Below are 15,476 nucleotides of genomic sequence, written 5' to 3' on the forward strand. Positions count from 1 at the left end.
AAAAGATCATTAAAATCTAAGAAAATGCTATGATAAAAAATAATGTTTTCACTATTTTAAAATTTTAAAAAAGCTTGAACCATTTATAAATACCATGGAGGCGGGAGTCCTGTCTTTAAATGTGCTATTTAAAGAAAGGCAATGCAAGATGGCTGGCCTCCTAGACACATGCCAGTTATGACTGGTCCTGAAAGTTAAAAATACAAATTGTCATTCTGATTGTCAAAGGATACTGACATGGTCATATATAACAGCCATTTATAGTGTGCCTAACTAGTTTATAGTAGTCTTTGCCCATATAAATCCTCATATCTTTAACGTGCTAATGAGATCATGGGTCTGAAGGCTCGGCCCATCGGAATACAATCAGGTGTGGATGTGCTAGAAAAATATATAAAGGACACTCCGTGGGACAGAGCCTATATAAGCACAATTATAGCACTTGGGAGGTTGAGGCCAGCCCAGAAGACAGAGTGAGCTCATACTGTGGTAAGATACTGGCGCCAGGCATTTAGGAGCTTTCAATGACCAAGATTGAATAAAAGTTTTGTCTGGATAGCACAAGATGGGCGCTGGCCTCCCGCCCCGACTTCCTTTTCAGGAAGTTATGTGTCCCAGTGTTTTCTTTGCCCACTCCGGGCGTGCCTAATGAGATCATGGGTAATCACCAATCAGGTGTGGATGTGCGGCTAAGGGGTGTATATAAGCCCGCAGATGGGACAAGGTCAAGTGTTTTCTTACTGGTAGGTCAATGCGGGGACAACAAGGCAGCCCCAACTGTCTGTCACTCTGGTTCCATGGGATCGGGCACCTTCTGGATTCCACAGTATCAGGCACACATGTGGTGCAGAGTCATAGATGTAGGCAGAACACCCATATGTGTAAAATATTTTGAAAATAATTAAAGGAAAAATAGCCACCACATTCAATAACATGAAAATATCCTTGCCCAACACAGAAAGTTTTCAGCTGAATGAGTATTATGTGAATATAATATATTTAAAAAATAATGAAGGGGGGTTGGGGATTTAGCTCAGCGGTAGAGCGCTTGCCTAGCGAGCGCAAGGCCCTGGGTTCGGTCCCCAGCTCCGAAAAAAAAAAAAAATAAATAATGAAGAAGCGTATTCTAAGTACCACGTAAAGAATAAAGGAAAGTTGTATTAAAGAAATAAAGAATCTAATTGAGAGGGAAATAAATATTTCCTCTTTTTTGGCTAAAAAGCAAAACATTTTAACTCATACATGGTTAAGTGTAATGAAATACAAAAATCAAGTGAGTGGTGAAAATGGCTGATTGTTTTCTATGAGTCTAATACAAATGGGTTGTTTGAAAATAACATCTATTGTCTGCCTCCGTCAAATCCCTTCTGGGCACATGGGAGATCAACTCTCCTCCCCACCGGTGTCCTGTGGTCTCAGCAGGAATTCAGCCTAACTCCAGCTAACAGTTGGTCAGAGTAGACCCCAATACGGCTGCCCCATTCTGTAGCCAGTGGGAATGTTTCCAGAACAGTCATGGGGATAAAAACATCATTCATAGAGATCTTACACATTTTGGAAGAAAATGGGTCACCTAGTGACATTCTCTGTCAGCCAGGGCCAAAGGAATGCATGACTGAAGTATAAAGTCAACATCAGTAAGGCAAACCCAAGAGGACAAGGACACCCAGTTCCAGGGTCACTAATTTCAGTTCTGAATCCAGTCTGCTAGAAGCTCACATTATCCAGGGACATTTTAATCACTTGGGTTGGGATAAATTCTTTGTCTGCTGGTTTGCGTTCAAACTTCTGCTCTTTGAAACAGAGGGAGAACAACCTAGATTCTTCTTGTTATTATGACTTCTGCGAGCATACGGAAGACAGGCATCGCCTCCCTTCACTGTCCACTGTTCATGCATGCTGTCCTTCAACCCCTTCCTGTGGAGGCACAGGGACTGGTATGGACATGAGCGTGAGCCTTGACCCTAAAGTAAGCACACTCGTGCTTGTTCATAGCATCAGCCTTACACTACACAATTATTCAAAACCGTTCCCGTGGCCTCTGTTCTATGAGAGCCGCCTAAACTCTAACTCACCCAGCAATCTTTCCTCATTGGTCTTCGTCTTTTCTGCAAAGCTAAAGCACTGTGGGCATGATGATGAAACTGAGCTTGAAATAGTACCACTCAGACTAAAATTTTCATTTTTACCCGCTCAGTATGTGGCACGGACAAGTTCTCTCTTTCTGAAGTGACTTAGCGACTAGAATCTCCTACCCTGGCTTGTTTTCCGGATAGAGGAGAGAAGGGTACAAATCAATGCTTGGGAGATCAGAAGCACCGTAGACACTAACTATTCCTACAGTTGCTGATGCCCCATATCTATACTGATACTCCAATAGTCTCTGTGAAGGTCCCATGCATTGGGCCTTTGTATAATATTTCCTCAGTTTACCATCCTGTCCAGACCCTGTCAATCACTTATCTTTCTTTCACAGAAGGCATCATGCTGGATGTATAAATACCTCACTTTGTGAAACTCTCCATCCTAGCAGGGACTGTTAGTTACCACTGCAATGACAGCACCTCAGAGCTCTTTGTACCTAACCAACCATTCCAACGTTTACTAAAGAAATGAGTAGGTCAATTACTAAAACACACCATATATACTCACTATTTGAGGGATACAATCTTTTACACCTCAGTACCTAAACATCTGATCTGCAAAAGGAACCCCAGTCCCTCTGCTATGTCCCTTGTACTATGACCAGGCCACTAGCAGATCACGTGGTGCCTCCACGCAGACACAGGTAATGCCCACAGGTGTGCAACCAGTTCCAGAGCATGGAGAGACAAAGAGGACAGAAGCTTCTACATGAAGTAGAAAAAGACTTCCTTTCTGTTTGGGGAAACGGGTTCTGTGGAGATTAAAGCTGCTTCTGAATTTCTCCCATAAACATGGCTGACATTTGCTCAAGAATCCTTCATTATTTGCTTACGGTTGCAGGGCATGTCCATCCAAGGCTCCCACAGAGCCTGCTAAGTCCCTTTCCAGGAAAAGTACATGAGTCCACATTGCCCTGGGCTGCTTCTGCGTGGTTATCTCTCTACACACTCAGAAGCATGGCACAGCCGCAACGTTAATCACAGCCAATTTCATGGCCATGGAATGCCATGCTGCTCGTTCCTACCTCTTAAATTTAGTGAGATTGAAATTACCATTCTTGTTTCTCTTTAGTTTATAAAAACAAAATTGCAGTGCTTGTTCTCCTTTCTGTCTTGTAAACACTCTCAAGGTAGCGTGCAACCACTCACACCCCCTTCCTCTTTCTCTTTCTTTTGTGTCTGGAAATGAAAGGACAATATAAACTCCATTTGTCTCCATTTAAGGACCAGACCTTATTTCCAAAAAGGCCATAAGGCACCAGCTTCGGGAATAGACCAGAAGTCCCAGAAACTAAGTCATAAGACACCAGCTCTGGGGACAGACTATAAAATCCAGAACAAGATCATAAAACCCTCTCCCAAAGAGCAGCCTAGACATAACCACAAATTTGGGGAAATATCTCATCTCAGTTGGGGTCATCTGCACTGGGCAGCCCGATCTTATCACATGACTGAACGTTCATGACACCAGAGTGCAGACCACCCACCACTGACCACCTGGGACTCCCCAGCACCCACAAATGAACTTTGAGATTACCTAACCCTTCTACAGAGTCCCCCAGTTCCCTATAAGAAGGTCTGCGTGCCTTTGTCTGGGGTTGCCATCCCAAAGAACGGCTGACCTCCTGTGCTGGTTGTTTCTGCAGAGTGAAGTCTCTTTGTCTTTGCCTACTGAGTCTGAGGTCTTCCTTCATCCATTTCCAGACCCTTACAGAATGTTTTCTACTCCAGACCACACAAGTCCTGCGGTGGCTCCTATAAACATGTACTAACACTTAGGGCACAGGAGACATGCGAGGCATGTGTTACCATGACTTAGAGAGACTGGGTTCTTAACCTCTGCAACACATGCCATTCACAGTCAGTGATGATAGGTGCTACAATTCTTAAAAATGTACTCCTTATGATTTTAAACACATATTTATATTAGAATGTCATAGGATCTGCAGTGTTTCACCTTTCTAATTACTAAAGCTGTACGCATAATAATAAAGTCATAATCTGTTCTCACTAGTGATTTGTGAAGGGGTTTTATAAAGTTTTAGCTAACTTGGGAATGTGGCTGTCCTTCACTTTAAGTTCAGGATGCAGAAGAGGAATCCTATCCCTGGAGATCTGAGTCGGCAGGCTCAGATCGGTCAGAAAGGCTGCCCAGTCTGGAAGCAAAGCAGAGCGTCCTGAGTAACGAGCCAGGCAGATTCTGGGGGAGCCGTAACCATGTGGCACAGAGCATCACGGGGACACTGAAACCTGATTGAGAACGTAGCCAGGAGAGGAGAGTTACATATTCACTGCAACTCTACTCAGAAGTTTCACTATATAGGCTGGGGAAAAACAAACGGAGATAAACCATTTAGAACTGAGATAGTAAACCCGAGAAGCCCACATAAGAAACAGATGGCCACGGAAGTGCCTTCTGGTGAGAGTGGCCATGGTAACTTGGGTGGATTTTGATGAGAGTGCATTTGTGAAGTCGGCGTGGATTAGCTAGGACAACAGAAGACGGGCTGGGCCGCCATCAGTGTCGGCCATTAGCTTCTATTCCTCTCTAAGGTAGGATTCTGTGCTTTCTCTGGCTAAACATTTAAAGACAACCTGAGGACACTGAGCACAGTCTACAGCCCACTCAGGGGCACTTGCGCCCTTCGCTGTGGTTTCCGAGGGCAGATTCAGAGTAAGAACAAAGTGGCAAGAGAGGGCTGCTGGGAGAGACGAGGTCAGGGAAGGAGGAGAAGCTGGCAAGACGCAAAGGGTAAAGACAAGAACTCAGAGAGTTAGAGGGAGCTCACCAAGAAGCCATAGACGGATACACCAGAGAGAAGGAAGGTAAGTATTAGGGAGGCAGTTAGCAATTGCCACAACAGAGAAGAGGAGGAACTGATGTCATGTTTTATAAATGTCTTCATCTATCTATCTATATTTTTTACTTCCTTTTATTTATTTTTACTTCTAGCATTCTTCTTATATTATAACCTTAGCCTCTGCTTTCCTACGATCCAACAGTTTGTTTTAGAAGTCAGTATCTAGACCCTACAAGGTTTCTCTCTCTAAAATGAGGCACAGTGAAGACTAAGCTGCCATTTTGCATATCAGCTGCTCCACTTTCACTAAGTGCTAAGGGGTGGCTCCATTGCTTTGCCTTCCCCCTCAGAAACACTGCTGGCTAATGATTTTGACCGTGAATGTTTACCTCATAGGATATAAACACAGCGTTAGGAAAATCCAGCACTGAGTCTAGATCTTTGGCCCGTTTTCTCACCTACCTATACACTGGCACCAGACTGAGTGACTGTAGGGTCTATGTATAATGTAGGAGAAAGACCAAAAGAGCTCTTGCCTCCTGATTGGCTGAAGTCAGCTTGTCTCCCAGCGCTTGCTTTAGATTTTCCAGCTCTAGTTGGAGCTGATTTTTATCCTCTTCCAGACTCAGTTTCTCCTTTTTATGTTGTTCTTCCAATTCCTTGGAAAGAGAAGAAAAATTAAAAGATTAGTAAAAGTGTAGTACTGTGTTCCCGAAGACTCCAATAAATACAGTCCTGTCAATATGGTACTTTTCACATCAGCTCTCCCTGTAAATAAGGTCAGAGTTAACTGTGGTGTCATTTAATACTCAATGTGGCAGATCGAGCCATTCTGGTATAGCCATTAGGTGATGCTTTTAGTCATAAGAATGTGTGACTGGCTAAGCTCCTGTAGAAAACCAGGAAAGCATGGTCATAAATGTCATTTGGCACGATAAAGCGACTGTTCTGATTCTCCCAAATCCTCCATTCTATCATTTCTGGAATTCACTGTTGAAACCTGGAGTGTAGGTGACAAGGAAGGGACAAGAGCACAGTGAAGGGATTAGGGAGTAAACTCAGGGAAACCGGTACCTCCTAAGAACTTAGCGGTTCCCTACGCATGCTGCTCGACACCTGGGTCTCATCGGCAGTAAGATGTGGTACAGCACTGGCTATAACAACTCACAGGACCAAAGAAGGAGTCACTTACTCATCAGAATTAAACTAAATGTACAGAGAGAAGAGGGGATCATGTAGGTAGAGAACTGACAAACTATAGAGAGAAAGTCCATCGATGGCATGACCACTCCATGGTATGGTTAATGGGAAGGTTCTTATTTTAGATACAAGAGAGAGAGCAGCCAGAGGCGTGTGGACAAGTCCAGGGCAGACAGAGAAGGAAACAGGCTGGACATGGCCGTTGACTGGACATGGCCAGGGCTTCCTGTAAGAGAGGGGAGATTAGTCGGAGATAGGGAATACAGAAAGCGTGAGGAGAGAAACGGAACAGGGAGGAAACCAACACGGCAGGAATCGCAGGGTTATGGGAGAATGGGCAGTTCCAGGGAGGGAAGCCCAGGAGCGGGAGGGAATCTAGGGTAGGGGAGGAGGGGGGAAAGGCCAAGAATGCCAGCGTGGACTTCAGAATGTGCAACAGGTGCCTGTGATTCTCAGGGAGCCTGGAGGCCAGTACATGCTTCGATGTCCTGATAGGTGCCACGGGTAGGCTTTTCCCCAAACGCAAGAGGTCCTCCTTCAATCTCGGCTGAGCTCACTTCTGGATGTATGAACTGCCTTTTGGAGTTTGGAAACTTGCGGTTTCCTTTGGACCTGACACTAAGTGTGGTTTGAAGAGCATGCCAGTTAAAACCAACGGCAGAGTAGAGGGGCACTGAGCAAAGGCAGAGGAAAAGGGAGACTTGAACACAATGGAGGTGCATACATATGCAAAGTTTGGTAGAAGTATGGCTTCTACAGTATAAGGTGAGGAAAATTGTGGTAAGGTTGTGTTAGGGACCTCCATGGCAAGCTGGAGTCAGATGGTATTGGGGAGGGGCTATAGGTTTTGGTATACGACTGACACACAGTTATGATTTAGTATGGTGAAAATATTTAAATTACAATCTACAGAGGGAAAGAGTCTCCAGGGGAACCGGCACTGGCTTCCACAACTCTAAACACTGGACGTGCTGGCTAGCGTCTTCTTGCAGGCTGTGACAGCGGTATGAAGTAAACGCTGTAGGGATGCAGTGTTTCTCACGAGGGCCTAGTTTGCACGGGCATAGTCTCCCACAGTCCCAGTAGGAGGGCAGGTGGTCTGCATTATGACACTATTGGGACATACAGTTTAAGCAGGTGAGCTTTTCATATTGGGGGAAGATGGCTCCCTTCTGAAACCCCGGTTCCTCGGGGCCCAAGGCTAACCTATCTGAGGAGAGCCATCTTGGGTGCTACGTGATTGTTTCTGCACAGGTTGCCCTCTACAGTTCACTTGGTGAATCCCTTCAGTTACAGTAGGAGATTTAATCCTTTTGTAATAAATAAGGAGAAGAGAGGTCATATTAGCTGAACTTTGTTTTATTTTTTTTCACTGACATAAACATTTATTAGTCACCAAGTTCTTTAGGATAATTCTTATCTTTTTTTTCCCTTTTACTGAAAATAGATTTTTTCCCCTCCTGATTATGGTTTCCTCTCCCTCTTCTCCTCCCATTTATTTTTTCCTCACAGCTCCTCTCATTTAGACCCGCTCCTTTTCTGTCTCTCATTGGAAAGAAAAACAGACTTCTGAGGGATAATAAAAAGATATAATAAGATAGAACAAAAACTAACAGGTCAGAGTAGGATAAAACGAACAAGCAGAGGTAAAGGAGCCTAGGAGAAGGCACAAGAAGCAGAGACTCACTACTCGCACACTCAAAACACGAAACCGGAAGCCATGTTTATGTGCACGACGTAGTGCAGACCGCAGGCACTGTGCATGCTGCCCCGGTCTCCATAAGTCCTTTGTGTGCATTGATCATTCAGAGGGCCTGGTTCCTCCAGTGTCCTCCACCCCGTCTGGCTCTACACTACTTCTGCTTACTCTTCTGGATGGTTCTCTAAGTCCTGTGGGGAAGGAGTTGATGGAGACATCCCATTTAAGGCTGAGGATTCCAAGATCTCTCGGTTTGCACAACGTCGAGCTGTTATTCCATCCCGTGTGCTGCAGGGGGAAGCATCTGTACAGGGACTGTTTCCCTGAAATCCTCTTTAAAAACTACTTTGACACTAGAGGAAGGGGGTTCTGGAAGAAAGCTAGTTTTAGCTTGCTTACTTAGCATTTTCCCTGGGCGGCAACAAGGGGATGGGGCAGCAGTAGGTAAGAAGCAAACTGTTGGCAAGTGATACCCAGAAGGCAGCCCAGAGGGCTCTGTGGCAAATCCCTCCAAACAGGAACTTTTTCCTCAGGAGCTCATGCGCCCCAGGAAGGAAGCAAACTGTTACAGGTGTGGTGAAGGGGAAACTCGCTGAGTTCTGTAAGGCTGGTCCCAGCTTCTGAAAAGCAGGAGGCGATGGCTGGGGGAGGGGCACTGGCCAGCCCAGCTGTGAGCCTAGGTTTCTCAGACCTGTGCAGCTAGCTGCCTGTGACCATGCTGCCGCGCTCGTGAGCTGTCACCCGTGAGCTGTCACCCGTGCTGGGGTGGGCTTTTTGTAGATGCAGCTGCTTTTGAGTCATTCCTGCTCCTTGTAAGTAACCACTCATCTGTGCTCCCAATAAACACTCATCGCTTCCCCAACTTGCACACTGGTGTAATTATTACTTTGGTCTGTTACAGCCTCTTTCTGGGGTGCGCGGGTGTGTCTATTTCTTCCCCAAGGGAACTTCCAACACAACACAGAGAGCTTTTGAATGTGTTCACATACAGGAAAGGCCACGCCATCTTTCTGATGACAAACACGTTTGCTGTAAGTGGAGGGCTGGAAAGACAGCCCAGGAGTTAAGAGCACTGACTGCTCTTCAGAGGGACCCAGATTGGATGCCCAGCACCTACGTGGTGGCTCACGACATTCTGTACCTCCAGTTCCAAGGGATCCAATGTCCTCCTTTGGCTTCTGTGGTACTGGTACACATGTGGGGCAAAAACACTCACCCATAAAATAAAAATAAACACATCTAAATTACTTTTCAAAGGACTCTAAGTGGGCTAAGGCAGGTTTAAAGGTAGCTCAAAACTTCAAATTGTATGGGTAAGAGATGACTGGGGTAGGGGGGGATGAGGTACAGACCCTTGCGTAAATAGCATCTAAAGGCAGGACATCATCAATTAAAACTGGACGTGTAAATAAAGGTGATTAACAATAGGCAGGAAGTAGCAGTGTGCAATGTATGCACTCGTGCGTAACCCTGAGCAGAGCACAGCCGCCTCATTAGCAGGCACAGGACTACACCAGGAGGGGACACGTGAGCTGGCATGGAAAAAATGGCAATCGGTCTCATGAGAGTATGTCACTAACTGTTGTCTCTGCCTGGAGGAACACATAATAGTTCAGGCAGAAGTAACATTCGAAGAAGAGATTTTAATTTTCACATCCTAAAGTATGCCAGTCCTTATGTCACGAGATGAAGAAGTATTACGGCAGAGAATCCAAATTTACATTCTATCTATTCCACTTAGTAAGGTTGGTGACACTAATCTCGAGTCGTGAGTATCAAGGGACATTATCACAGAAAAAAAAAATCGCTCGTAAACTGAAAAGTACAACTATATAAACCATTAGAGCCCTTTAGCAAATGTCCGCAAGAGGGTAATGAAATGCCTTACGGTTTTACAGACCCGAGACCCAGGTCTACATGAGTCTCAGATCGCATGGGATTGAGCACGTTCCCTTATCAGTAAATGGGGGGCAACAACCAGTCAAGACACATAGAAAACTATGTATCACGTGTAACCCCAGCACGCACGCGCACATGACAGCAAGCATTAGTGACGTTACTGATTACCACAGCCAGGACATGCCTGAGAACTCGACACTTGCTCCGTACTGTAGGACATGTGACATCCTCTTCTGCCAGAGAAGGTGTCAGAGACATCAGCTTAGGCTCCGAACCACCACAGCCAACAAGCAAAGGGCTATGGAAAGGTGTCAGGTATGGTAGTCGATTTCCCTTCTCTGCTCTGTAATACTGGTTGTCATACAGTGCCATTCATAAGGCGATTCTTTAAGGAAGGGAAAAAACTAAAAACACACGCGTGCATGAATAATGTTCCCCGGGAAGGAAGCCATCTACTAGAAATGTGTGTGGGTAAGTTAAGGCTTCCTGAAACAGACAGTTACCTCTTGATGAAGAAGTCCTAGATGAAAGAGTGTCTCAGTTACTGTTTATATAAATTAGCCTGCCTTAATAAAGCAGCTCTCCATCAGGACTTAACGTAAGCCGGGTGTGTCACTACTGGAATCATGGTTTAAAGCGTGATGATAAGACGGGAGCTGGGAAACCCCAGCAACTGTTGTTCCAGAATACAAGTCGTGACGGAGCACGGCCGGACTCCCGCCAGTTTAAGCTGCAGTGGCGAACAAGTCTGCACTCACCGTCTGCAGCTTGATCTTATCTCGGCTTGCATTGCTATGGACTGCCTCGATAGCCATGTGGTGCTTCCAAGCTAGTTCTTCCAGAGTCTTCCCGTGGGTCTCGTTTAACTGGGCCACCTCCCCTTCCAATCGAGTTTGCAGGTTCTTAAGCTCCATCTCGTAATACTCTTGCTGCGTTCTCTTGACTTCGTTTACTTTCTGGAATGAAAAACCAAGATCAAGAACTGGCGTCTGCTTCTCCATCAGTGCTGTCAGTGTCTGAGTACCTTAGACATGTATAAACTGGAATGAACGCAATGCGTCAGGACCTAGACTTTGAAACCTTACGATTGGTTTCCTCAGAGAGTGACAAGGTGGATGAGGCAAAAACAAAATAGTTTAAATTAAGAAATAAAATGAAATGTTGCTGTATTAGAAGAGAATGTGGGTTGGTACAATAGTAACCTTAAAGGATTAAGGGTTGTGAGCAGTACACAAAAAGGCTTAGCCATCAACTGCTCATATAATACCATTCAGTACAACTGGGGTGTCAGCTCTGTGTCTTTTTACCGATCACAAGCTAGCGATGAGAAGAAGTAAAAAGACAGTGGCGGTACAGTGTTATGACTTGTGTGAAAGGTGTCTATTGCATGTTGCTAAAGTGTACAGAAAGGGGTATAACCTCGGTAGGTAGAGTCTCTCTCTCTCTCTCTCTCTCTCTCTCTCTCTCTCTCTCTCTCTCACACACACACACACACACACACACAGAGAGAGAGAGAGAGAGAGAGAGAGAGAGAGAGAGAGAGAGAGAGAAGGACAGAAGGACAGAAGGACAGATAGACAGACAGACAATGAATCAATTCCATTAGGGAAGAGAAAACACAGAGCTGGCAAGGACACGCTCTCACGCCCAACTTTCACAAGCCAAGAAGGCATCCAAAGATGTCTCATGTCAAAAGCATGGATTTGTGCCCTTTTACGGTTGTCATGGTACTTTAAGAGGCTAACACAAAAGGGTAAAAGAACTCTCCATAAAACCTAGAGAGGAAAACTACACCTCCTCTTTGGATCCTGTCTGGAGTCATCCATTTCCATGGATTCACCACCATTTCCATTGCCTTTCAGCATTTTGAATGACGAAAAAAAGTAGTTAACCAGGGGACAAAGACGCAGGGAGACGGAAGGGCTAGTGCGGTCTAATCACACAAGTTACCACAGGCCACGTAATCCTGGGAACACTGAATGAACAGTGATGGCCTCAGGAACAGGCGTGAGTCAAATCATGAAATGGGCTCTTCACACTAAAAACTTGGATTTTTGTTCTGGAGGGAATGAGAAATTACACATATACTCACATATGAGAAGTCATCATTCACATATATATATATACATATATATATAAATTATATATATATAATTATATATAAATATATAATATATAATATATTATATATATATATATATTTCATCTTTGTAATAGGTTAAGGAGAAAATGTAGGAGGCTGTCACCACTACCATCAGAACAGCAAAGACACCTACTTCAACTCACGATCTGTGAGTAGGTATGAAGAGAAGAGGATGGATAGAAGCCTATGAGGGGAGTGGAACCAACGAGACGTAGTGAGAGATAAGGAGATTAGAGAAGATGCCTCCCCTGACTAGGTCAAGTAAGGAACACACTAAACAGCGCTAAGGAGAGGGGATTTCTGTGCATACTGCAATGACGTGTTTATCAAGACCATAAAGAGAGACATTGAGTGGAAAGTTCAGTATATAAGCCTCAGGGGGAAGGACTCTGCAGCTATCAGGGAACAAATGGCACCAGTTGTTACTGGAGTAGACGAGTGAGTGGAATAAGAGAGAACCCTGGGCTCATCTTGCCAGGAGGGTCATTACTGTAGCTTGCAGGATTCACAGCTGGGTACCCTGTTGTATTGGTTATGTTGTTCCCCTGGTGGCAAGCACAGCACGTCTTGGCACCGTGAAAGCTGGGGTGAAACTTCCTAGTGAGTACCAGCTTGATTTCTCATCGCCCAGTGACTCAAGCTTGTGATGTCTTGAGCAGCAGGGTCTTACTTACCATCAACTTCTGGAACGCAACGAAGTGATGCCGGCAGGAATGTTTTGGGAGAAACTGAGGTGGTTTGAATAGGTTTGGCCTCCACAGACTCATGTGTTTGAATGCTTGGCCCGCAGGGAGTGGCACATTAGGAGGTGTAGCCTTGTTGGAGTAGGAGTGGCTTTATTGCAAGTAAGATGTCATTGTTGGGGTGGGGTTGGGGGTTTTGATGTCTCCTATATCAATCTAGGCCCGGTGTAGCACAGTCTTTCCCCTGCTACCTGCAGAACTCGGTTCTATCTCCAGCACCATGTAGGCCTGTGTTCTGCCGTGCTCCCTACCATGAGGAAAATGGGCTAAATCCCTGAAACATGAGCCAACTAAATGTTAGCCATTAGCAGAGTCTCTGTGGTCATGGTGTCTCTTCACAGCAATGAAAAATTAACTACCACAGTAGCTAGTTGCTACCTTTTCATAAGACAGAACTGTTAATGCTCTGGCAGAATGTCTGGTAGTGTCGTCTGGGCTCAAAACCTGTGGCTGGGTGAATAATAGGTCCTAGGGGAAAACCTACTATTATTCTGTTCAATTAACAACATATTAAACTGTCACCCATGTGCTCATATGTGTTAAGTTTCTGCAGCTTTCGGTTCTCAGCAGCCAAGCTTCTTTTCTGTAGTAGACAGAATTACTACAGAGACTCACATCTGGTCAGAGAGCAGAGAATATACAAGGCTATGGACCACTGAACGTAAACGGGACATCTGTACCACACTCCCTACCCACAAGGCACAGGAATCGACTCAGAAGAAAAGCCAGAGAGACAGCAAGAGCCAAGGGTGGAGGAATGCTTTGAAACAAGGATTTTATGGCCATTCTGGGACCACTGCAAACATGAACTCACAGCGGGCCGTGGCAGATGCACAATGTCTGCACAAGACCAAGCCAGCCCAAGGCCCAGCATGATGCGGGAAGGAGCTCACAGAAATCCCACTTCTGGCTGAGGAATCCCGGCAACTGATGGGTGCTAAGGGAGAAAGAGGCAGTTCTCTTTGGATTTACCAGGCTGCCCACCTTCCAGTGGACTACCCAACAGCCATACACGTACCGGGAGCATCAGTACTCAGTGTGTTTAAGTAGAACTCATGAATTTGGGAGGAAAAGAAAGTAGACGTACGGGAGAAGGTGAGAGGGGAAAGATTTGATCAAAGCACATCATACCACGTTCATGTGTGGGATTCTCAAACAATAATCGTGTGGATTGCTAGGAAAATCTCTACTACTGGGGGTTGAGGGGTACAAACAGTATGATGTCCAATGCAGCAAATCTGACAACTACAGACTGGGGAACTGAGGCAAACCCAGCTTCGATGGCACGGTGGTAAAACAAAACAAAAACCCAGACCAGAAAGATAGGAAGTAGGGGAGAGGAAGGAAATAGAGGAGGGGAAGGGAGAGAAAGAAAAGAAAAAGATTCCCAGGAGTATATGCAATAGCATATTTCATTTATTTAAAAATGTGTTCAATACAATCTATAATAAAATACAAATCCCACTCATTTTCTAGCTTGAAATGAATAGAAATTCTTAGATTTTTTTTTTATAGTATAGATTACTACGCAAATATTTGGAATACATACGTAACATTGCATGGTCCCTTTGAACCTTATTTCCGCAAAAACAAACCAAGACTAGACTAAGAATGTACGTCCCCATGCAGCAGGACGGGGACCTGCACTTCCTTCCGCTCCGCCCCTGCCCACGGCACTTCGCTCCACCCCTGCCCACAGTACCTTCTCCATCTCCAACTCCTGCTGCTTCTGTTCTTCGTCCAGGCTCTGCGTTCTGCTCTGCAGAAACGCTCGCTCCTTTTCCAGCTGACATAATCTCTCATGGGCTCTGGATTTTTCTGATTCTAAATCTTTAATTGTAACTTCCTGGGTCATCTGAGTTGCCTGAAGCATTCCAATATGACCTGGAAAGCGCCCCCCACAAAGAAAAGCTCCTCAGTTTCCAGTGTGTCACTATGAAGCGTGTCTCTAAGGACACAACTATTCTTCAGCCTGAGTGGTCCCCAGCTGTCGCTTTGGCTTCCGTGCTGCACCCATGGGGAAATAATCCCCACGGGAACGTCTCACCCAGTTATACTCCTTTAGAATACCAAGTCCACTTTTACACCACGGATGGTCCCTGGTACCATCTCGACTATTTTTTAAAAAGGAGAAGCTGCAAGGTAAACAAGTTAACATAGGAACAACTCTTCAGTAGCTTGTGGGAAAGTTCCTGGGGAGCAACTACGGAAAGAGGATGCACTGGCTAATTCTATGAAATAAAGATGGGACATTTATTCTCTTCTCTTCTTTCTTCCGCCCTACCCCCTGGAAGAATGTGTGTGCAGGGAACAAAGGTAGCAGCTGAGTTCAATTGAATTTGTTTTAGATAAAGATGATATTGGAAGGCTGAGGAAGACTGAAAACGAACTGAAGGACAATTAAACTGGGTGAGGGGTGCAGAAAGAGTAGTTGTGGATATGATCACAACACACTGTTTACATGTTTGAAACTGGGAAAGACTAAACAGAAGAGTTATTTAAAGTGGGTAAGGAGAAGGTCCAGGTGAGGGGGGAAGCCCGAATGTGGAAGGAGGTGTGCATGGAAAGAACCATTTAAGGCAGAGATTTTCAAAGAATCCTGGACGAGCAGCACCAGGCTCGCTGGAACTCTAGTCAGCACACCTACTGCAGCCCAGCGAGTGGGAGAGCCTGTGGACAGGCCCGGCATCTGAGGGCTCACAAACTGCCTGAATGACTCTGAGGCATGCCCGACATCATTTTAATTGACTGGTTTATGGGCAAGAAAATTCACCAGTGAACCAATCAGAATGAAAGATGTTCCTGAAACAGCTTTACTGGATAGAATACTCCATCCTCTTGGACAAA

At 45.2% G+C, this 15,476-nt stretch overlaps 1 protein-coding gene and 1 non-coding gene across 2 annotated transcripts in view; one reads left to right on the forward strand and one right to left on the reverse strand.

Annotated features, from left to right (window-relative positions):
• Fam184a (family with sequence similarity 184 member A) overlaps window positions 1–15,476 on the reverse strand; it is a 113,116-nt gene that overhangs the window by 37,847 nt on the left and 59,793 nt on the right. Inside the window, exons 4-6 of the mRNA XM_032888489.1 lie at window positions 14,332–14,513; window positions 10,502–10,699; window positions 5,482–5,604 (exon numbers count right to left, since the gene is read on the reverse strand). Of these exons, the coding sequence (XP_032744380.1) occupies window positions 5,482–5,604; window positions 10,502–10,699; window positions 14,332–14,513 (503 nt within the window). The remainder of the gene's footprint in view (window positions 1–5,481; window positions 5,605–10,501; window positions 10,700–14,331; window positions 14,514–15,476) is intronic.
• Window positions 11,449–11,569, forward strand: LOC116887742. The gene has a single exon (XR_004386248.1). It is a non-coding gene; the product is annotated as a small nucleolar RNA SNORA26 (small nucleolar RNA).

This window comes from Rattus rattus, chromosome 18 (assembly GCF_011064425.1).
Source record: "Rattus rattus isolate New Zealand chromosome 18, Rrattus_CSIRO_v1, whole genome shotgun sequence".
In the NCBI taxonomy this organism is placed as follows: domain Eukaryota; kingdom Metazoa; phylum Chordata; class Mammalia; order Rodentia; family Muridae; genus Rattus; species Rattus rattus.